The following is a 24,919-nucleotide window of genomic DNA, read 5'->3' on the forward strand; positions in this document are numbered from 1 at the left end:
GCTTTGAAGAAAAACTATTTTGAAGAAATACTTTTGCTTTAGTGACAAAATTGAAATACTAGTAGAAGCTTTTTTATTTTTGGCAATATTGAGAGTTTTTTTAAAAATATATCAAAACAGAGAAACAGCAGAAATGTTACTACTGCAATGTTAAGCGACATTAAGACTACAAGTATAAAACATTATTATCATAATAGAAGTTATATCTTTTTTCCCCCTACTTCTCAGATTGCAAACCCAATAAACAAAACGTTCAGAGAAAAAGAATAAACACTGAAAATAGGGCTTAATTTTTGCATAATTTTGTTTCCATGTATCAAGTAATAAAAGTGCAAATTTCAAATTTCCCCAGGAACGTGACACCAATATTCACTTGGAAGTGCTGTTACCTTTTCTAAATCTGTAAGTTTTTCTTGCAGTTGTCTCTTCTCCATTTCCAGTTTGGCTAATGCAGTCTTTCCATTTTTTACTTCTTCTTCGAGGCTAGATATTCGACCTAAAACCAATCAAAACATCAATAAGGCTGGGCAACACGTGAAAAAAGAATGTACTTTATCTACCTAAAGAGGAAACTTTTTCGAATGTAACAGCTTCTCACTATTAAGAACAATTACCTTTGGGGTGATTTTAAAAGCTATCAATAACATTCTATAAACGTTATCACACATTTTCCCGTAAGCAGGTGTCTACACTTAAAGAACACGGTATAGAAGAGCACACTAATCTGGTCACAATCTGTAGCTGAAGTACCACCACCAAACCCTTTTTTATTTCTGAAACAAGAAGCAAGCTAAATTTACATCAGAAGATTTGCAGGATACCTTGTAAATCACTGATAATCTCTGATCCATGACTTCGATCTCTCCTTTCTGATTCTAGAGCTGACTGAAGATTCAGAAAGTCCTTCTCCAGTTTGAGTTTCGCATTCTCTAGCAGGCAGTTCTTATCTTGTAGCTCTCTATTATTAGCTTCCAGCTGCTGGATTTGTTTCGTGCTTTCTGTCTGGTTCTTCCTTAACCTGGCTGCAGTATCAGACTCTGACCGCAGCAGGGAATTTGCTTCATCCAACTAAAAAGTGATAAAAGCATACATCAGAAAAAAAGCAAAACAAATACCATTTTCACTATAGGATATTAGATCTTGTGGATTAGAGATATATAAAAGACTGTATTTCAAGGTTATTTTTTAACATCAAAACATGAGAAGAAATAGGAGCTTTTAAAACTCCATTACACATTTCAATTCCCTCCATTACTAACAAAATCTGTACTTCCAATAGTTATTATTTTGAAGTATATATATATTTAAAGTTGACATGCCTGTCTTTGTAGTTGATTAATTTTCTCATTGGATATTTGTGAGTTCTGATTCCTCTTTTTCGAATCTTCAAGCTGGTCTTTCAAACTGTTAACTATAACAAAACCAATTCAACATTGTTAATCACTGTCATGAAAAAGCTTCAATTTGAACAACAGTTAATTTATCTTTTAAAAACCCACATCAAAGTAGAACCCTTCCAACATGCTTCAACATACCCTCATTTTCCAAATTGCGTTTCTTGTCTGCTTCGTGTTCTGCTTTTCTCTGGTATTCTGTATTCTTATGCTGAAGAAGGGCCTTCTCTCTTTCTAACTGTCTGACTGCAGACTCTACATTCTTCCTTGAAGTTATCTAGATATATTTAAAAAAAAACCCACCACCAATGACATGCAAAACAGTGGTATTCTTTAACTGATAAAAAGACAGCCCCTACACTCTGTTTAGTTTGTAAAGGAGAAAGACACAGTCTATTTGCCTGCCACAAACTGTGTGTATCAGAACATGTGCTCAAATCCAGTCCAGGATGACAATGTCCAGGAGCTGTTGTAACTTAAAGACTGTTTATCATTTGGATTTGACAAAACTAGTAAACCTGCTTGGCAGTCACTCCGGAAGCACAAACAAGTAAGCACAAACAAACAGGTAATGTAAGGTCTTGACAGGCACTTGGATAAGCAACACGTTAGGTTGTACACATTCACTACAGATATGACAAATTTGTAGCAGCATTAAAGTACAAAGTTGAGAAAGAAATAGGGTCCTTTTACTGACACTGTTTGAACAAAGCAAAAGAATGGCCTTCCTCTTCCAACAACGTTACTCTCACATCTTCAGTTTTTAGAATTGCATATGGGATATTTTTATCACCCTGTCCTCCAAATTAATAATACGGTAAAAAACAAATTCTGGAAACATGCAGTTGCAGTACAGAAATTATAATGAAAATACTTTCACAGTGACAACAATTTCATGCTTGTGAATATCAAGAAATCAACTGATAATACTTGCTGTAAATACACAGCTAACCAAAAGCAATTCGCCATTTCCTAAGGAAAAAAAGCCACAAATTGTTAAAGTTCTAATTCCAAAAAGAAATAACTAGGGACTTACCTCTTCATCTAGCTCTTTCACTATCTTCTCTAAACGGGTATTAGTAGACCTGAAAATTAAAACCCTGCACATTATAAAGAAATTACGACTGTTTGGATGTATCTGATTTAATTTTACGTTAAGACACTCTATTTTCTGCAATCACACCAAACTTCAAGGACTAGGGGGAATCAATCAACAGAGAGACTCTTACGGAGATTTAAGGCCAAAAAACCCCAAAAAGAAGTAAAACAGTAGTCACAGGAGTAGCAAGGATTAAGTCAGCATTTTAGAGGGAGATTTGCTTGCAGGGTTGGGAAGATACAAAGTGGATTAAAATGCATTTAAGCATTCAAAACCAAATAGTGACATAAAACTTCATTATAAACATAACAAACAAGTCAGGACAGTCTCACCTGTACTTCTGTTCTAGTTCATCTTTGGCTTGTAATTCGTTGCTGAGCTGTTCTTCTAGCTTGCTCAGTTTTTTCTGAAACTGTATAAAGTGTTAAAAAAAGCATGGCCCACATAAAAACAATATCCCATAAACCAAATGTAATTCAATTGAATAACAAAAACGGGAAATTGAGGAAAACAAATTCAATCTTCCACAGCATTAATTTAAAACCATCACTTGAAGGTTACAGCTTTACAAGGTATTGATCCTGACAACTTTAAAGACAGATATCCACAGCAATGAAATTTACTGTATACTACACTAAACATAACTATCGCAGAATTACATGCCACAGTTGGCAAGTCATAAGACTTCAACAAGCAAGGAATACTCTTACTGGTACTTTGCTGTACTTTTTCTATGCAGATAGACACTTTCCACTGCAGTAGTATCAAGAGAGACTTTTATAAATAAAGTTTAAAAATAAAAAGGGAAGCACGTGACCAAACTGGTCAATATTCAGAGAATATTACTAAACATGATCGATGACCTAACTTTATACAGAAGAATTTCTTAGTCTAATACAGAGAGAAGCTAACAAACACTTGTCAGGTTTGAGAATCCTTTGTTTTGCTTACTAAAATATTAAAAAGAAATTGTGAGTAAAGTACCCATTTGGGTATATAATGAATTATAAATAATTATTTTGGGACCCATCTCATGTCTTCAGGCCTTCAAATGCATTTGTTTTCCTTCCTTTCCCCTTCTCCTCTACCTCCCAAACATTAAACGTAAAAATGTGGTTTTCTAAAACTCTTTATAACTGTGACAATTAAAAGATTCCCTGAGTGGGGACGCTGAGAAGGATATAAAAACTGGAGATTCATTCCTTGAGAAAATACAAAGTTGTCAGAAGTGAAATGCAAAATTTTACCAATTATATTTAATATCACGACATAAAGCAAATATCATGAATGCAACACAATGCATTTTAAACAGAAGTAGCATTTTTTAAAAGAGAAACTCTAAAATCATCTATTCAGCAATGTCTAAAGCTATTCATGTATTCAGCAATGACAGGAAGGAAATAAGTGGAGTCTAAAAAACATTTGCATTTAAATTTATGCTGTTCAATACATAAAGTATTTCCTTTACTTTTTTTTTCAACTTTGAAAAGGAGTGGTAAGTTTTAAGAATGTTAGTAATATACTATCTACACTTGAATAACAATTCAGTATCATAATGAAGTAATTAAGTGCATAAAAATGCCATAGCATTCTCCCATCATCTGCAAATTTAAATTCAATTCCCACTCTTCAAAATCTGGATCAACATGCTCTATACACTCACTTCAGCTAAAAGCACGATTTAAAGACTCCTTTATCATGACAGGTGCCAATTTACTTTCCAAAACTCTGAATAGATCACTCAGGCAAGTGTGGAGCCAAAATCCACAACCTTCCCAAGAGTGATGCGATCTGTGACAAATGAGGCCTTACACAATTGTTTTCCAAACAAATTCTAGATGCCAAAAGAATTCAAGAAAAATCTTTATTCATTCATCTTTATACTATAGTATCTTGCTGCTTGAGCACAACTGTTTCAAAACACAACTGATTTACTGCTAACAATTTGGTGAATAAACTAAGATATTTCTCATTCACATAAATTATGCAGTAATTTTTTTATTCTTTTCATAATTCAAATAATATACTTACCACCTTGCTGTCCTGTAAGTAGAAAATATCATTTTTGAGGATCATTGGGAGACAACTCCCCCCAAAAAAACTTGAAAACTTACTTCGGCTTTGTCTTTTTTAACAGCCCTAACAAGATTAGCTAATCAGATCACTAATACTTAAAAAAAAGGCACTAACCTCATTTTTACTAGATTGCACAGATTCATTTTCTCTGCAAGACTGAGAGGAGTCACTTAGTAACCTGTCAAAAAACAAAAACAAATCCCTCCAGCTCTTTTTCAGATTTTCAACAACTCCGGCAATCTTACCAATCAACTCATTTTAATCGATTCTCTCAAGTCTTAATTTGTCCTATGGTATTCTCAGAATGAAGCTTGGTTTATTTCAAAGTGAGTGCATCTTTCTGCTTTGAATCTTAAGTCTGTATGCTTCCAAATCCGTAGCAGCTTACAATGTTTTAATTAAAACAATTATTCCTTAACTATCTGAGTCCTTGCAAAGCTATTATCTTGTGTAAACGTTTTTCTAAAGCTACTATTAAAAAGCCATTTTAGAAGTAAATGAAAAATCTATTGGTATTTTAACCCTTCAATATTTTTAAGATACTACGTCATTTTGTGCATATAAAAAAATTGTGTTTAATTGGAATTATCAAACCAGAAGCAAATCACATATTCTACTTAAACTCTGTATTTTTTATCTTCATAACTGGACATAAGAAATGATGTCTGTTAGAGCTTAAAAAAGGCTAAGATGTAAGAAAAATCAGCAGATGTAGTTCTGAAAATGTATATTAAAGCATCACATACAAATTTTCTCTGTAGTAGGTAAATCCTATAAAAGGCAGCTGGTTTCCCACGAAGGCTTTGGGGATTGGGAAGGTTTCCACATCTCCCCTGTCGTCCTCAATGTCATCAAAATTACTGCTATCTATATCACTGCTAAGCTCAGGAACAACAGGAGCAGCAGCTACAAAAAGGCAGAAAAGATAAATTTCACTCCAAGATTCAGACATTTGCTGTATACTGGTATCTCCCTAATGTTAAAAGACTGTAATATAAGTTGTCCTGTTACTTAAATACACACCACCATGTAGTAGATCAGTAAATATTACTGTCAATATTTTTTTCTAGAGAAATCTATTTTCACATTAGTTGCCTAAGGCATAGAGTATCTAACACACAAAATAGATTTGCTAAGGTAATTGCATTTGAGAATAGAACTCTAAATACAGTTATCACTTTAAGAAACTTTAGTAAATACAGGACTTTAAAAGTTACAATCATGTTCATGATCTGAACTGAAACACTTCAGTTTCTTGCCTAAAGCTATCAAGTTCACTATGCCTTAAATAAAGAAAAGTAAAATTGAAAAGACTACTGTAAATTGCCGTTTAAACTACAGAAGGTTAAAAAACCAAACCAAAAAACAAAAGCTACAAAGAAGCAGATTCTAACATCAATTCTTTTTAGTTAGAAAACTGAAACGTCCAGTTACATCTTTAAAACAGGAATCTATACATTAGAAGCATGATAAAGGTAAGAATAATCCCAGTAGAAAAAAATGTGTCTTTGCTAACCTTTACCAATAAGAATTTTTATAAAATAAATTATAAATATGGAAGTCTGAGCAAGATTCTCAATACACAGAAAATACTTAATTTATACAGCCTAAAGTTTTTTCATTTCTACATTGGAAATACTGAATAAAAACAGAACTTTTAAGCTAATTTACTTACTCTCTCGAATGTTGTCCCAGTTCCACTGATCACTCTTGAAGAAAGGGTGGTGTTTTATTTCTTCTACCCCATTTCTCCCAAGTCGCACATCCCTAAACATAGCAATGAAACCAAATTCTCCTTAGGAAAAATAGGGTTTGGTTTTTGTTATTTAAATTCCTACTTGCTCATTAGCAACAAAGAAAGTTTCAGTAAAAATTGTCTGTGTTAACCACAATAAAAGTCAAATTAGGAAAAAATATTTAAAAACCACCAACCACTGATCTGTAGTTCTTATATAAAATGTACTCTGTTTCTTAGCATCCACTCTTCCTGCGACTGATAAAATGTCCTGAATTTGGAGTCTGCCACGTGAGGAGTAAAGCAAGAAAGAAACCACTGAGGTAAAAACTAAGAAAAAACTGAAAACACAAACAAAAACCCAACACCCTCGGGGCAAAAAAAAAACTGCAGACATTCTCTGTCTGCCAAACCACATGACAAACCTTAAGACTCAAGTGCAGGAAGGTCTAACTTACTGCACAGAACAGTTATTCAAAGCTGGACTGAAATAAGTATTTTAAGAATTCCATCCTCTGCCCCAGAACTAACCCCGACACATCTTTTGCCGATACTTGCAGTGAAGTTAATCTCAAGTGCAACAAGAAAATTTTAGTTTTGGTCAGACGAGTCTCTCTTACAACTATCAACAGGAATGGAACGCAAAAACAATGCACGGAGAAAAACTATTAAATCATTGCAGGATCAACGCTTATTCCTTAAGTGCTCCAGCAGTGACCACGCATACGGAAAGAAGGCATCTGTTTCAAATAAATCACTTGAGTGCTGTATTAAATATAAACAGGAAGACGGACACACGTAGTGGAAGTACACCTCACAGCCTTTACATTATTAAATACTACTTATATTTTTTTCTCTGTTCTTCAGCTACTAAGAGTGAAAAATGCTGTTAAAGCACATCCTGCATTTTTACAGTGCACATATCTTAATATCATCCAAAATAAAAACAGTACCAGAATAATACATGCACATACCTATCGGTTAAAAAGGCACAGATAAGGTTCTTTGCATGCTTAGAGATTTCCACATCATCCGGGAAATGTAATGAGTTCTTGTGATCCATAATTTTACTGTATGTTCCTACTAATGAGTCTGCATAAAAAGGAGTATCACCTGAAAACACAATAGCAAATGTTGTGATTTTGAGTCACGTTCAAGTCATGTAAATCGAAAAAGACAAAAGATATAAAGAAAAGTCTACAAGCAGTTTTACCTAAACTAGGCTTTTATTTAAAAAAAAAAAAAAAAGGGAAAAAGTGTAAGTCAGGGTACAAAACACTGTTTACTACTAAAAACACTTCTTCCCTAAAATAGCAGTGGCACAAACTAAACTGTTTTCCATCCTGCATATCACGGTATCTAATATCTAATGTGTGGAATATTGAGGAACTAAGATTTCACTTTCAAAACCTGTTTTCACTAGAAAGATAAAAAGGGGAAGAATCCTCCCTCTCAGATAGGAGGGGGAAAAAAAGCCCCTGAGAAAACATTTTGGACAGTTATGTACAATATTTTAGTAACTAAGTAATTTTATTTATGGCTAAAATTATTTTTGAGATACTATTTATGTACAAAAAATGCTTTTTGTAAGTCAAAATACCTTAATTCTGAAAGACACAGAGACTGTAACAGCATCACATATCCAAATATCTTTCCTGGCTCAGGATTCCAGAAACATCACATCTGCAGTATTCCCAGAACATGCAGATTTGTTTTTTTAAATAATTACATGCTCAATTCCATTCTTCTACAATTAGTATTTTGCTAGCAGACTATAATACTGATCCTCACTGTATTTTAAGATGCAGATGACTCAGCTCCTTAACAGATGATATTCTATGTTTGTTGCCATAGCAGTCCAGTATACTTTACTGGAAAACCCTGACACAAGCATAAAAGAAAGAATCAAACAAAATCAAGTCATATGGCCACAGTCAGTTTAATCTAAAAAGTCATTGGTAGTGCTGGGAGGGAGGGCAAAAGAGGAAGGAGGGCGGGGAAGGGAAGAAGGAAATAAAAGAAACAAACAAATCAAGATAAAAAGAACAGGATAATCCCGCTCTTCCCACTCCTTTTCCATCTCTGCATCCCTCAACACTCACTACCTCCCCTGCAGTGGCACAAACATTCATGAGATGGTGAGGTAGCTGACCCCAGTTAAAACTATTCTGAGAATTAGTTTTAAGCTAAAGTGAGTCAGGGAACTAATCAGAGAGCAAGCATGCAAACAGCTGTCTCAGCATTAAGTACAACAGGGAGCAAAGACAACTAAAATGAAACAACAGCATCAGACAGAAGCCAGAAGCCGTTAGTGAGGTACAACCTTGCAGCAAAGGACAGCTAAAAGCACAGTAAAGACTCAACTTCTTAGCAGAAGAAATCCCTACTTACCAACCAGCATCTCAAAAAGGAAAACTCCTACAGACCACCAGTCACACTCCCGTCCATAATAACCATCACCCCCTTGGGATTTCAGAACTTCGGGCGATATGTAGTCTGGGGTTCCCACCGCTGTATCGCAGCGCACCATACCTGTCTGTGCAACAGTGGTAATTTACACAGCTCAATTAAAAGCACTTCTGAGTCTTTACACAAATCATCCATTAGTAGACCAGAAAAAACCATAAAAAACAGAGACCAAAATATTTAGTTTGAAGAATGTGTTTCAAAGACTCTTATTTGTCGTTCCAGAAGCAGTGTGGACTGAAACGACAATTCCTGGTAGTGTGCTCTCCCCTGCCTACTCCATAGCAGTTTTGCTGACTGATTGATTACATCTTTCAACAATTTACGTATTTTATTATTTTTACCATTGGTCTCATCATGAAAACTACACACCACACTGGATTGCTCCTTCTCTCACTACATTCAGGAACAAACTTCAGAATAATTTTGACAACCTATGAGTTCTAAGCCCTACAGAGATACATAACAGTTTTGTCTAATTCAGACAATAAATCACATTATAGGCAAATTTTTAGTCTCACCTAGTTTTTTAATTTAAAAATAGGAAAAGCCATTTTTAAGAACAGCAAAGCTTGTTGTTTTGTTGTTGTTTTTTTAAAGTTATTTTTATGAACATATGAACACAGTTGTATAAACTGAATCATTCTTCATCCTCTTTGCTTCACACTGACAGACTAAAATGCAGGGGCTAAATGACAAAAGAACCATCATCAGATCTGCCAGCATGCTGGTTCAGACTTAGAAGCCTTTTTTCCTTTAATCAAATTAATTGCATTCATTCTGGAGAGACCAGATGGATGAACGAAGTGAACTCTTGTACAAAGTTAGAGAAGTACCAAAAATGCACACATCTTTTATTCTGTTTCTCAACCTGTAATCTTTTCTCAAATACCTTACAAAGTTCTTTGTGCATTTTGCCATCAGTGTGAATGGCAGTATGTATTAATTCTGAATATTATTATAGATTTGTAGGAACAACTAAAGACAAAACACATATTTAAAGAATAAGAGAAACATTTTGCTTTGGGAATTGTACTGACTTGTGAAAATTAGACATCACACACAATATGAACTGCCAAATGCTTTTATTTATGTACTAAATCAGAAACACGGAACTGGCAGGCAAAATGAAAATATTGCATTTCAAATGTCCTCCTGGCAAATGCCTATCATCTTCTACAATGCCATGCTGGAGGTTCAAAGTTATTGGAAGTTTTAACTTCTCAGTTCCAGAATGAAGAGCAAGTTAACTCCTACGTTCCGTATTGTGAACCTGAAAGTACATATCTTAGTCATCCTGGAATAAGAAAAGGAATTTAACGCTTTTCATAGGACCTAATTCATTCTTTGGACAAAGAAGAACACAGATGAACATATTTTAACACTAGGAAATAAACTAAAGCCCTAAGACTCCAGAAATCTAAAATTGAGAACATTCGTAAATGGATCTGGCACATAGCAAGAACCATTATTTGAAAATCCTGCTTGTAATAACACTCTGTGCACAAACAGGTCTTCTCTGAAGCTTAAGCCTCTATTTGCTGAAGGAATTTCTCTAGGCTCTTGTGATTCTGCTGATGTGGCATCTTAATGAGGCCTCCAACAGTGGTGCACTCTATCTCTTCCTCATCCAAATGCAAAACAAGGTGAAGTCTGAATCTTCACTCAGTGAAGATTGACTGAAATCAGCTGAATCTCTCCCTGGTTAAGAATCTTCTTTAAAAACAAAGACACCAAAACAGTTCTGAAAGATTTCTCTGAAGACCATAGCTTCAGTCACAGCCTCATCACCGTGTGCTTTTTCAAAAGGCTGTCCAGGAGACAAACATGTTCTCATGGCTTATAACAATTTGGTGGTGCGGCTGCAGTGTTTCCTATCATCATTCAGAATTCTTACATTGCTGAAGACAAAGCAGTTTAGTTTTCATCCTCAGGATCTCCACCAGACCACAATGACTTGCTGTCTCAAACCAAGGCTGCGAATCAGCCTTTTACTCCCTCATGAAGTTCTTTTCTGAAAAGAAGAGCTGAAGAGTGCTTGTATGGAAACAATAGGATAGCTCAGATGAGGTGTTAACTCTGCACCTGGGCTTCTGCAGCATCCTGCAGATAACAAACTTAAGCAAGAAGAATCCAGCGATCTTGGACAGGCTTCAGTGAGAAGTTGAGTTCTAAAGAGAAACATGTCCCTTCTTTCAGCAAAACTGCCTGAGCCAAGGTAATAATCCCAAATAGTTAACATCCCTTCTCTTGGTCACATCTTTTTTTCAACAGATAATCTCTAAACGGGTGCTCTTCTAAAAGCTCATTTAGCACAATATTGCACTATATACCAAGCCTGGCAACACTAGGAGTTCTTTGCTCTATGGTATCTACCAAAGCCAACTACTGTCTAGCTTCTTACAGAAAATCTGAAGAGTAGAGTCTGGTGAAACCTGCCCTGGACTGCTTAATACCTAAATACAAAAAAAGAACCACAATTCCTGCTACAGTTTTGAGACCAACTCTATTCTTTACTCAATTATAGGCATACTCATCCTGTTGCAGATTTTTTTAAGACAGAAAAGAAAGAAAGAAAAGAAAGAAAAGAAAGAAAAGAAAGAAAAGAAAGAAAAGAAAGAAAAGAAAGAAAAGAAAGAAAAGAAAGAAAAGAAAGAAAAAAAAAGACAAGACAGGAACGCCCAAACTGTAACAACTGAATTACATAATCGGGTCAGTTCCTTTTATGTTTGAAAAGATCGCTAAACCACTTAGCAATTCTTTTGACATCATTATAAGGACAAATTCTGCTGCAAGTGTCTAAACTGGCCCAGAAGACTTAAGAAGACACTGAAGTCAACTCTACAGCAAAGGTTAAAAAAGTCTCTCACTAAACTGCAGCAGAATTTTCCTGGGCTCTCAACAGCTTAAGGAAGATGCTAATGTGCACAACTGCTAAAAGAACTTCAAATCAGAAAAAATAAATAAGTATTGGGTAAGCATATTTTCTAGAAACCATCCTGCCAACATCAATATTGTATTTACACAGCTGGGATGTGTTCATGTTTTGTAAGAAGTAGCATGAGATTTGGAGACAATCCAGAACCTCTCAACTTCTAAAGCTTCCTGTATAAAAGATTTTTGTCATTCCACTGAGTCTGAGAAACATGAAAAACTTAAAATGTAGTCTTTTTGAAAATTAAATTCTTTAGGAAATCACTGTTTCATTGAATCTGTCCAGTCCAAACTGGAGGTCAGTATAACTCTTCAGGAGACATGTGCATGCACTTCTCACATTTATAATATGACCAACCATATTCTAATATTCCACTCTTTTAACACCAATGAAAAAGAAAAAAAAAAGAAAAAAAGGTTGGTTTTTTTTTTTTGTAGACTTATATTATTAACTTTCTGATGCTTTTTAATTGTCTCCTTCAATGAACATCAGATTCCCTTAAGACCTACAGTCTATTGCCTCAAAATCAAGATTAATTTTTTTAAGGACTAGATTAAGTACCACTTTTGATAATTTTTTTTTAAAATTAAATGCTGTCCCCTAAAATATAGGCAAGGAAATCATCAAAGCAGAAGTGAACAATCTATCTGTCTTTAGAGTAACAACTGCAATATCAGCAAAATTAAATAGATTGAACTGAAAACTGAATTAAATACTGAATTAAAGAGATTGAACTAAAACTGAACCTCAACAAACAGCTGTAGTTGTTCATGTCAATATATTGTCACAGGAAAGAAAAAACAATCCTATCCAGAGAGAAAAATTCTAGATATCAAGCACTGACTGAACAATACAGAAGAAAAATCTAACGTATTAAAGAAAATAAGCCTAAAACGATCATCCTTGCCAACATTAATATTAAAACATTTCAAAGGTAAAGGAAATCATAACACACACTCACACACAGTTCTTTTAGAATGTTATAATTTTTCACAAGAAGAATGGGCTATGTAAATTATAGTATAACATTGTCAGAGAAGATTTTAAAAGTGCAAACTATGAAAAGTAACTTTAAGTCTCCTTTAATAATATGAAGTATTGCAACCTGCTAAAAATAAAATGAAAAATTCTTACACTGTCTTGTTACAAAATTGTGTATTTGACTGCACATGTTAAAATCTGGACAATTAAAATGTATGACATCTTGACAAACAGGTAATATAAATTTTGATCAGCAGATCACATCCCACTGCTGCCTTACTGTGACCTCATTTTAATGACCACTAGAGGATGCTATGAGAACAATTAGTAAAAAAAAAACAAAAAAAACCCCACAAACCAGGGACTGTATCTTGCCTACAAAATAAGTTCATTTACAGAAATATGTCAGTATATGGACAATTCCAAAGTTACTGATGTTGAAACTAGGAGTTGTCTCATAAGCTTTTCAGACATTTGGCAAAAAAATGAACCTCAGAAATTCATAAACATGCACGCTTTCAAAAATAACAAAAAGTAAGTTTACATCCTTCTTCTGTGTGCCAGAAGAGTTTATTATAGAGATAAGGTCACACTATTTAAAGTACCCTTGTATTTAAAACTGGGAGACAAGGAACAGCTTTTCAATCAAGTGGACCATTTCATGAATATAACTTTGGGTATTACAATTAATAAGAAAATTAACATAGAATTACAGTTTTATAGATGAAAAATTATTCAGTTGTATACTTACTTCATCCATTTTCATGCAAGTGCCAAAGTCTGCCAGCTTCAGGTGCCCATTTTTATCTAAAAGCATATTGTCAGGCTTCACATCTCTGTGTATCAAGCCCATGGAGTGAATTGCATCAAGTGCAAGAACAACTTCAGCTGTATAGAACTTGGCCCATTTCTCAGGCACATCATAATTGCTCATAAGATTTACAAGATCTCCACCTGGCATGTATTCCATTACCATGTACAAGTATTTGTCATCTTGAAAGGCACAAAATAGCTGCAAGATTAAAAAACAAAAAGGAAAAAAGTGACATTACTTTTCACAGACAGCTAGGAAAAAGAATAAAGCACTTCATCTTGGAAGTTTCATTAAACCTGAGCATATGTTTTAAAGAATTATATAAAGAAACTCTATTTTATATATTCAGTTAATCTACATTTTCTATTAATTATGGCAGTACCTTAAAATTTACTGAACTTCAAAACCCCCTTATTTTCATTTTTAAGAAAGTCAGAAAGACTCCATGATTATTTTAGTAGTATGAGCTCCTATATAGCCATGTTTCTTGGCATTAAAAAAATATCAGTGAATCAAAATGCAAACTATCAAATCTGTGAAAGGAAGCATCATGTACTCATTAGCAAATAGCTCAACAGCTAATAGCATCTTTTCAAAATTTTAAGTGTTTCAAAATATCATATATTTTATATCTCTTTATCTCTGTACATATTTACATAAATGTTTTTCACTACTCATTTTGTCCTAAATCAACATGTATATTAAAAAAAGTGTTTGTACAGACAACTATAAACATAATTACTTTGTAATATGTTAAACAGTAAACTACTCTGCCCTCATGAGTCAGCATCTAGAATGTGGTGTCCAGATCTGGGCCCCTCAGTACAAGAAGGACAGGTAGCTGCTGGAGAGAGTTCAGTGCAGGGCCACAAAGTTGATGAAGAGAGTGAAGCATCTCGCTTATGATGAAAGGCTGAGGGAGCTGGGGCTCTTCAGCTTGGAGAAGAGGAGACTGAGGAGTGATCTCATTAATGGTTACAAATACATAAAGGGCGGGGGTGTCAGGAGGATGGAGCCAGGCTCTTTTCAGTGATGTCCAATGATAGGACAAGGGGTAATAGGTACAAGCTGGAACATAAGAAGTTCCAAAGAAACATAAGGAAAAAGTCCTTCACTGTGACAGAGCACTGGAACAGGATGCCCAGATGGGTTGTGGAGTCTCCTTCTCTGGGGACATTCAAAACTCAGCTGGACGAATTCCTGTGTGACCTACTCTAGGTGGTCCTGCTCTGTCAGGGGGGTTGGACTAAATGATCTTTTAAGGTCCCTTCCAACCCTTAAGGTTCTGTGATTCTGTGAAAATAACGGTCTGCAATAGGTTGCACCTAGTATGTTTCTTACTGGTATGATAGTGAAAGTGAAGTTTAGTCTCTTTAAGATGTTTATTAGATCTGCAGTAATAAAGTTTTAGAGATTTCACCCAGTGATCCTCAGGTTTGAAAATGGCTCAAACCAACAAAAGGTATTACTATCAAATGTTCAATGATGGCTGTGAAAAAGTGTCTAAAAGACTCTCATATTATTTCTCTGGGAATACCACTCCTTTAAACTAAAAACTCAAATTATTCACATCTGTAAGTTACTCACATAAATTCAAAGGCAACTGAAAAAGAGAATGCTTTCATTTGGTTTTAACATAAAAAGAAGGCACAGAGAAGCGGTGTGATCTGTCATAGTTTTAGTTCAGAACAGGATGTATATTTTCTTAAAACCAGCTCAATGTCCTATCCCCCTGGACCACATCACCTAAATATATCACATTATATCACTACATAATAGAAGGCTCTATTACAACTATGCCTAAATTCCTTTGCTGTTACAAATGTACATGTTTATATAATTCTTGCTACACTGTCTTTTGAAAATTGAGTGTCATACATTTTTTTGTTACTTTTAACCACATGTGGAAAATAATTCGAGGTAATTGTCATTAGAACAAAATCAAGGAACTAAATAGAAATTAATATATTTGGTGGTATTTCTGCTGAATATAAGCAGAAACACGGAATATGTTCATAGAAGAAAACCATCTAAATAAAAAAACTTGTAAAATATTTCTTGCACACACAAGGCACTGTTAAGATGAATATATGGAAAGCTTAAGGCCTGTCATTACTTATTAAATATACAGAAGCACAGCAATATATGTGAGAGCACCTAAAATACATTAACTATTTAACAAAATTAAGTACTAACAGTTCCTCTAAGCATATGGTTTCACTACTAATTTTATTAATTGCTGCAATTCACCAGTTACAACAAATTGCAATATTCAGTACTAATTCTTCCCAAAGGCATAATTCATATGACAAACATGATTATGATACATGAGACAGCTGCAAGCAACAGTGTTCAAGACCAGCTGAAGACGTCGGCTCTCCGTTATTTGGATATTACTTAGCTAAGATGCACTAACAGATCACAAACAGAAGATGGTTTCCAGCAAACCACTGCTACAACCTCCTGTCTTGCAGGAGACACGAAGTGTACACTCATTCATCTACTAAATCGTAGCTGAAAGATAGTAACTACTTAAAGCACTCTTAATACTAACTGCTTGTGATCAACTGTGACACAAGCAATGAGGAACACAAAGAAATGATGTTTGCACTGTTTGTACATTTCTACACAACTTGTTCTTAATTGCAAAGGTAATCTCCCTAGTATTCAAAATAATTATGTGGCTATTTTAAAACACTGTTTACTTCTGGTTTTTGACACATTTGTCAAAATAATATGTAAATTAATCTACTTTCTTATACAGCCAAATACACACAGCTCAGAGAAACTGCCTATATATGTATCTTTTTAAAGTAAAAATTGAACCTATGCCACAATTTGAGTTTGGATATAAATTCAAAATCAGCTCAAGACTGAGAAAGATTTATGGCTTTATTAGTTTACTCTTACATATCTTACTTACCTGAACCACCCACGGGCTGTTGGCGAAGGCCATGATATCTCTTTCTTCCCAGAAAAATGCCGAATCTGATCTCTTGATCATTTCAAATTTACTAAGCAGCTTCATTGCATAAACCTTCTGTGTCATTTTATGGCGAACCTGTTGGTGGAGAAATAAGAGAAAACAACTTTTTTTAAATGTCTTGCAAAAATCTGAGTACCAGCGTTGGGTATTTCTCAAATGTGCAAACTGCTTTCTAGGATGTGATGTCTTCAGGTCTTCATATACTCAGTCTCCTACACAGTAAGGATTTGAGAACTTCCAAACTTAGAAAGAAAAACGTAACTGCTCCAAAAGCACACAGCAGAAATGGAATAAGGAGGCCTAATGAAGGAAGATATGCGAGAACCCAGTCAATTGCTGCAGCTGCAACCTCAGAAGAGAAGCTGCAGGGCGAGGTCAGAGATGTGCCTCCAGGCTGCAGGAACTCTTTGGAGGTAGCTGTTTTACTGAAGACACACCAATACAAGCTTTTGTTCTTTCTCTCTATGGCTGTGAGCATAAAAATAAGAGCTGACTCTAGTAGTCTGGTTACTCACATTGAGACCACTAAAAAAATCCCAAAAAAGGACAAAAATCAAAACCAAAAAATCCAAATAAAAACAGAAATGAGAAGAGTACCATCTCTCTCTGCCTACTTCCAATTACCTAGAACACTTAAAACAAAAGACAAAGAAGTAATTCTAGAGAAGAAAAAGGAAATGCTTGTCTATTCCTCATTCAAAAGTTCCACTGTAAGAAGAAATAAAATTCAGTACTGCTCACATTTCCTTATTCTGAACACCATCTATCCCTTACCTTTACTCATGTTAGAAATTCTGCATGCAGTCCACTTCAGCCTCAAATAAGACTGCTCTTACTTCTTAGGTAGTTCTTAAATTCACTTTAATTAGCGTCAAACTAATAATACAAATCTTGTTGGAAAATCTTGTTGCTACAAAATCTGAAAATATTTTGGAAAACTTCATCTAAATATGGACATGAAACAAAATCCCTGAAATACACACTGTAAAGTCATTACTGCATTAATGAAATGTTACATTTCTGTTACTCTGTGAAACAACTACTAAAAGACCATTTTTTAAATCTTCCGGAGTGTTCCTTGTAGAAATCCAGGTTAGAAGTATTCAGTTTTAAGATGTCTGAATCAGAGAAAGAAAAACCAACAAAGACTCTGACTGCATCTTAAGTTCCTGCATATTTTTCACATTAAAATGAAAAAATTGGTGGATTAATTTGTGAAATCAAAACCAAACAGCTAGAGATTTCTAGTGCATTTACAACCTTCCATTTAGTAGAATAAACCGCATCCTCCAACCTCTTAGTTTTACACAATGTCTGAGTTTAATTATGCTACTTGGAAGAATGTTTAGTAGGTTCTTTTTTTTAACAGTTTTAAATATTTCAGGTCCATTATGACTGCAGTAGAAAGCCTCAGAAAGGCACAGATTTGGTCTACAAATCTGGGAGCATTAGTCTCCTGTTTCTGAGGACCTGTAAACATTCATGGTGCTGAAAACGTCAGGAATGATCTCCAGAAATAGAAGAAGCATCAGGTGTGGTGGGGAAGTCTTGGAAAGAGTGAGAACATGAACAGAAACAGGATTATTCATGAACTTACCGTTCTTGAATTTGGGGCTTTTTGCTCTCAAGACACAGGTCCAAAGTTTCAGGATTAGTGTCTTGCATAGTTTAACATTAACCAAACAACCTTCCATATAGCTAGATCAAAAAGACTCCGAAGAAACATTTGGAACAGAAACTTATCTACATGTATTAACTCTATATCCTAGTATATTTTAAGACATTGACAACTAACCAGCTAGTGAAGATGTCCTGAAAAAGGGTTTTGAAAACTACTTCCTTCCCATTTACTGTTCCCACGTGGGATTATTTACGAAACCTTGGTGGTACACCACAAACTATACCCAATGAAGCAGAGCTTTTGCAATCCTGCTCAAAACCAGAAGGAACACAGAGATCAGCAACCTCAAAAAGATACTATTTAACTCAAGATGCTTTCTCTGTGAAAGCTCATGTAAAGCAATGTATTCATAGTTTACAATTCCTAAATTGTGTACTCTTGCCTGGGTGTAGTTAGCATAGCTGCCTTCATTTACAAGAATAGTTGTCTCCCACTACTTGGGATAAAAAAGAAATATTGAAAAGTCAGCACAGCTTGAAGCAAGCTCAAGTGTAGGAGAAGGAATGTAAATATGGGTAGGGGGACCAGAAATGAGAGCCTCTGCACTAAGTACTGCCAATAGTTTATTAGCTGGCTAAATGATTTCTTGAGAAAATTTCGAGATAGGTTAATTCTCTGTAAAAAAAAAATAAAAATCAAGGAACCAAAGCATACTGGCACACCCAAAGACAGAGTGTGTCTTGGCATGCCTTACAGGTGAACAAACCTGCTAGTGATATTACTCCTTATATCACCACCACAGCTCCTGGAGACAACCTATATAGCGGCTAGACACTGTGATCTTCATCCAGAGCTATATTTGTACATACTTATACTGGCTCATATAGCAGATTATTCATGTATTAAACTGTCACGATGCTTCAGTTTCTCCCGACTGCTTAAATGAAATGCAAAATTTAAACTGAAGCTTACCAGAGTATCTGTCAAAATAGGTAGGAAAATCCCTTCATGCCATCAGCACTTAGTAACATGGCCTCGCTTAACTTATGAAAATGCATTAAGAAATTAAGATTTTCCTCTACTTTCTTGAAAGTCTTAGGATGATGAAGCAAACACATACAAAATGCATCCGTAAGTTCTACAGTATTCATATCAGAAGACAATCTATTTGCAAAGAAAATAATGTATCCATTTCGAATTACCATAATTGGTACAGAGTATTGATAACAGTACCATCCCTTTTTATCATAAAAGAAAATGAAGATTCTGGAGTGGAGTTGTGAAAGGAACTGTGGCTGGGGAACTAAACCTAATAAACAAATCACTTAATGGAAACAACTATATCAGCACCTGTTTATACAGGCCATGACAACTGCTGGTTTGTAACAAAAAAAAATGACATAGTAAAGACTGTCGCCCAGACCATGCTTTACAACCCAAATACATGAAAGAGTTGGCCTTGCTTTAGTCTTTTTATTCCAATGTGTGATCAAGTCAGTCTGCTATATCACTGTAATGCTACAATACTTTGTGATTAAACCTGAGAGAAGGAACTAAGGGTATGTTTTGATTTCAAATCAAGAGGATTTTTCCTCAAGTGAAAACAAACGAGAGGTACTCAGGATGTGCTTTCCTAAATTAATATTTCTCCATAAACCACAAGTAACATATGAAGCACCATAATTCAATTTTTCTGTCTGAGCTAGACACCAGTCACTTTTATTCATGGCACTGCATAAGAGAAGCACCGAATCTGGCAGATGGCAATTATTTTCTTAGCTTTCTTCACCACTACAGACCCAGCAAAGCCAGAGGCCTAAACTCAACAGTGGAGTTTAATACTTCCGGAGTTATAAGGAAATTATTTTTCCACCAAAGTCAGATGCTCAAGACCAGAGTCTGGATTGAACTTTTTAATTTTTTTGAGGAGAGGAAAACTGTTAAAGCGAAGCTTTTAAAAAAAAAATCTATCTGTGAGATACAATAGTACAGAATGTGTTCTCTCTTGCTAGAATCTGGAATGACAATACTTCTACACCACTTCTTGGCTGGGGGTGGGGAGGAAATCAAACAAAGGAGGTCATACCTCACTACATTATGCTGTCTAGTACCATACCCCATACCCATTTGAGTTGGCTTGTTATATTAAGTATTCCAAATACTTAATAAATATTTGTGCTACAAATATTTAAGCACAATGGCACACACCTATAACATGACATTCACAAATTTAACCCATGTACTTGATCATGTTTTATTTATGGTTCTTTCTGCATTCAGCCCCCACTGAAGTAAATTTCTATTTTGATCACATAATGTTTTGCAAAATATTTTGATTACTGCAAATCCATCATCTGCAACTGTGATCTTAACATTTTGAATGAAACAGAAATAGACGTAGCTTAGCTCAACAGTTTAAACTTGTATCATACCTTGTGAGGCAAAAAACTAGGTATGTATGCCCTCATCACCAGCTAATATTAGTTCAGCTCTACAGTTGTATTTATTAACCCACTACTTTTTAGCTCTAAGATTTCAAAACAGGATTATTTCTACTTATATTTTTACATTCCAAGAAAAGAGTGCTCTTTTAAATTGGCATCAAGTACAGAAGAGGCTCTATATGAATACACAGAGGTTCCTTTTCAGTACCAAGAATTCTTAGCTTTTTTTAATTTGAGAGCTTGAAGGGCTTAAAGAATAAAAAAACCCGTCACAGCAACAAGATACCAAACCCCATTATTATATGACAAAGTTACTACAAAGTTTACAATTACATTATAATGGTGAGGCAAATGAGAAGTAGTTTGTCTTCTGATTCCCCAAACTGCAGTACATGCACTGTAAAAAATTGTCTCTACTTTAGAACAGAAATTATGTATGACTCAGAGGCTTAAGAAAAACTTTGCATTCTAAGTCAGAACCAACTATGAGCTTACATTTGAAATTAAAAAGAAAAAGAAAAATATTTTGAAAACGCCAAAACAGATAAACAAAAAACAGATAAAAATCATGTATTTTGACTTTTGAAGTGCATCAAGAAGTAAAATTCTCTAAATGCTTCCAGAAAATATATTGGTGTGACAGCCAAAAACACACAACTTCCATTATCAAGATCTTCTCTTTTTTACCTCCCCCTCAGAGGACAAGGGCCTGCTCCTTACAACTTGAATGTTCACTGACTTCCCATGCAAGTGCATGAAAAAGGAGAATGTCTATTAGATACTGTAATTGGACATATATATAATGACAATTAAGTGAACAAAGAGTAGACTACTTGCTTACAAAGCTCCCTGCAACAGTCACTTCTTAAATAAGTAAGGTTCTGATAAAGATTTGGTTTTGCTTTTAATCTCTTGCCAGCAAGGACAGAAAAGCATATAAATACACATATTAATTCTTCTAAGTCCCGCTCAAAAATGGTTATTTTTTAGAAATACTCCTCTCCATACTTCATAAATTCTTCTAGATAAAAGTGAAGTGCAAATGACCCAGAAAGGAAAAAGGAGCTACATTCCTGTGTTGCCACACTTGGATGAAGTTGCCTTAAAAAAATAAATTAATAAAAATTGCTGATTAAATCTTACTAATTGCCACGAGTTACATCTAAATTTGCAAACTAGCCATGAGTCACAGTGTTAGGCTAGTCACAGGGCTTTTCTCACCAGTTACAACCTACTTCACTAGCACTAATATGGAACAGACAATTTCATATATGGATAACAAGTTTATTGCCATTATACACAGTATACCTCCTATAACCTCTTCAGAGCTAAGAACTGCCACATTCTTGACAAAACTCCACCTTTTCTCAACAAAATTCCAAAACATCTTTGTATTTTCTGAAATTGCTTTACGCTACTACATGTTTTTCCCAGCTTCTTAGTGTGAAATTAGTACAGAAGAGTAAAATGTCAGTTCCACGTTAAAATCCATAAGCAAAAGGGTAATTTTTGTTACATTGTGGTAACAAGATAACATGCTTCAATTGCTGCAAATTAGCTGCTCACTTTTCCATTGACTTGTTTCATTTCTCTGTTCCTCTAAAAATGCTTACACAGAAAATTGTCATGGATCAGCTGGTGCAGAGTTATCTGTTAGCCCACGATAACTTGTCCCTGGTCTCTGTAGTCTCAGCTTCTATTTAGTGCTTACATCCATAGCTTATTTCAAAATTTACACATCTTATACATAATGCTCTCAGGATGACTTGGAAGTCCAGGAAAAATCACAGGTGAATGAAAAGCAGACTATGCATGATATACTAAGTAATTTTTTAAATCTTGATTCTTTTTTAAAAAAAAAAAATTCTCTGCAATACAAATTTAAAAAGTAAGTCTATTCTTATTTAAGATATTATATAGAATACAACATTGAGTGAAAAGTGTTTTAAAAAAATCTTATGAGTCAGACCAGTTAAATGCAAGCATCACAATTCTAAGGGCAAAAGAAAATACTGGTTTTGCTTTATTAGCTTGCTCTTTCACAGAAAAGTTTCAGATATTATTATACAGTGATGCTTACAGCCCAAAACAAAAAATCAGGATTACCTGAACTGCTTCTCCATTGTGATCAAAAGATATCATAGTTTTTCCCAAGTCCCTCCCAATCTATCATGTTTTGAACTTGGATGTATTGTTTTCTATGCACAGACTTCACAATACAGTGAAAACTACAATTATGCTTTATAAGAATGCAACTTACATATAAAGCAAACAAGGCTGGGGAAGGTTTTATCTACTGCTGTAAATGTGTCTAATCATTAAATCATTACATTCTTACCAGCTGCACTTCTCCAAAAGCCCCTCTTCCAATCACCTTAACAACATCGTAGTCTTCAGCCTTCATTTGTAAAGCTCGGATTTTTTCCACAATCTTCTCATCTAAAACAAATCAAAGTTGTGATAATGCAGATATTAACAGAATACAAGAATTTTCTCTAACATCTTTCATTTAGAGTCAAAATAAGCTATTTTTAATTTAAACATTTAGAGCCTTCTTGGCAATTCTTGTAATCTCTAGTCACGATTAATATTTCCTTTCATTACTCTTTGGAAACCATTAACCACCCACTTTTAGCTGTAACAATTGACGTATCTTTTGGACTTTGCTGACTCTGATGTCACACCTCTAATAATCATTCACAAGCTTACAGGAAGACTCTGGTAAGGAAAAGAACCAGAGATGCTTATCTTTAATTTTTCAGACAATTATTTGTTACCACCCACTGTGCCGCCAAGATTCACTGACACTCCACTGATAATGCGAGACTGTGAAGCACCTGGTACACACAAAAGCACTGCAGGTGCAATGTGCTCCTACACACCTGGAGGGTTCAACAGAAGTTAAAGGATGAGGAATATAACTCAGTAACCTTAGCATACAATGTCAGATCATGCAAGGATATGACTTTAGATCCACTCATTCATTCCATATCAAATACTAATTCAAGTTTATGTAGATCTGTGTAACTACCAGCCATCTCAAGGTGCTTTTTAATGTTCACTGCATGTGTAGCTCTACATTTTTAAAGTTAGGTATACAGTGCATGAGTATGCTGTGGTGCAACATTCTGTAGATAGCTCTGTCTCGGTATTTTTCTTGTTGGCAGTTGGGGGAATCTGTAAAGGAAACTAATGAAATACTGATCTCTGTCAAATTCTAAAAACATGCGAGGTCCTATCCTAGACTCTTCAATTTTGTAAATGCAGCATGCTAGTGAATGCATTCCTGGCTAAATGCATTTTAAAAATGTATTCTTATTACAAGGGCAAAAGATAATGGGAGCAACAAATGGAATCCATAATACTGGAGGTAATCTTTACAAAGCTAAACAGGTTGGCTAGACCTGTCATGGGTTTGTGTGAAGGCACTTCTTACTTGGTAACAGTGGGGAAGGAGCTGCTGTGCTGCTCCAGTGAGCAGTCCTGAAATATGCCCAGCTCTGAGGTGGACCCACCTCCAGCCCAGCTGGGGCAATCTGGCACCTCTGCCATCACTATTTAAGAAGGGAAATATGAGCCGGAAGAGGAGGTGTAGGAGTGGTACAAGATGGAGATGACCATGTGGACCCCACAGTCAGAGGAGGAAGGAAGGAGGAGCGCCAGATCGGAGACCCCTCTCCAACTTGTGGCAAGAACGCAGGGGTACACCTCTGCAACCCATGCCAGGACTGAGAGCCACCAGTAGCTCCGTGTGAGTGTGTCTGGATAGGCAGGACACACAGGCCGTGCTGGAGAGCCTGCGGGCCCCAGAGATACACGAGTGGCAGAGAGGAGCTGCAGCCCTCAGTATGAACACAAGTCAGAGTGGCCCATGCAGGGCTGCCCAGACTGTAATGGACCCTGCGGAGGAGCAGGGAGAACCAGAGAGAAGCCCGCCCGCCTTGAGGAGAGACAAATGGCAGAAGCCATTGGGAAGATACTGTTAATTCAGTATGATATTAAAGACAACATTGTCAATGGAGAGTTAACGATAATGAACACGTAGTAAATAGTTTATCCATTCCTACATATTCCTAAAGAGCAACCTGGCAGGCTACAAGCAATCCTGGAGATGTCTGACCATTAAGAACAGTTCTTTTGACTCAAGTGAGAAACAAGATCAATCACAGAGGCACTCTGATCTATTGCTCAAAAAGAAGAAAGAATTGGTCAGGGATGACAGTCTATCACAACCTTGGCTGAAGCAACCATGAGATGGTGAGATTTAAGACCGTGAGAGAATCAAGGAAGGAAAACAGCAGATCTTGGACTTCAGGAGAACAGGCTACAGATTGTTCAGGGTACTCACAGGCAGGATCCTGTGGGAAG

The 24,919-nt window shown here is 35.5% G+C and overlaps 1 protein-coding gene across 2 annotated transcripts in view; it reads right to left on the reverse strand.

The window, feature by feature from the left end:
• Positions 1 to 24,919, reverse strand: part of ROCK2 (Rho associated coiled-coil containing protein kinase 2) — a 99,240-nt gene that overhangs the window by 22,854 nt on the left and 51,467 nt on the right. For both annotated transcript variants that reach the window (XM_061989876.1, XM_061989877.1), the window contains exons 3-16: positions 22,890 to 22,990; positions 16,424 to 16,561; positions 13,438 to 13,698; positions 8,696 to 8,840; positions 7,279 to 7,417; positions 6,245 to 6,336; positions 5,316 to 5,475; positions 4,684 to 4,747; positions 2,826 to 2,905; positions 2,431 to 2,479; positions 1,536 to 1,671; positions 1,320 to 1,411; positions 822 to 1,068; positions 390 to 496 (exon numbers count right to left, since the gene is read on the reverse strand). In XM_061989876.1, the coding sequence (XP_061845860.1) occupies positions 390 to 496; positions 822 to 1,068; positions 1,320 to 1,411; positions 1,536 to 1,671; positions 2,431 to 2,479; positions 2,826 to 2,905; positions 4,684 to 4,747; positions 5,316 to 5,475; positions 6,245 to 6,336; positions 7,279 to 7,417; positions 8,696 to 8,840; positions 13,438 to 13,698; positions 16,424 to 16,561; positions 22,890 to 22,990 (1,811 nt within the window). The remainder of the gene's footprint in view (positions 1 to 389; positions 497 to 821; positions 1,069 to 1,319; positions 1,412 to 1,535; positions 1,672 to 2,430; positions 2,480 to 2,825; positions 2,906 to 4,683; positions 4,748 to 5,315; positions 5,476 to 6,244; positions 6,337 to 7,278; positions 7,418 to 8,695; positions 8,841 to 13,437; positions 13,699 to 16,423; positions 16,562 to 22,889; positions 22,991 to 24,919) is intronic.

Source organism: Colius striatus, chromosome 2 (assembly GCF_028858725.1).
Source record: "Colius striatus isolate bColStr4 chromosome 2, bColStr4.1.hap1, whole genome shotgun sequence".
NCBI classification, from domain to species: Eukaryota; Metazoa; Chordata; class Aves; order Coliiformes; family Coliidae; genus Colius; species Colius striatus.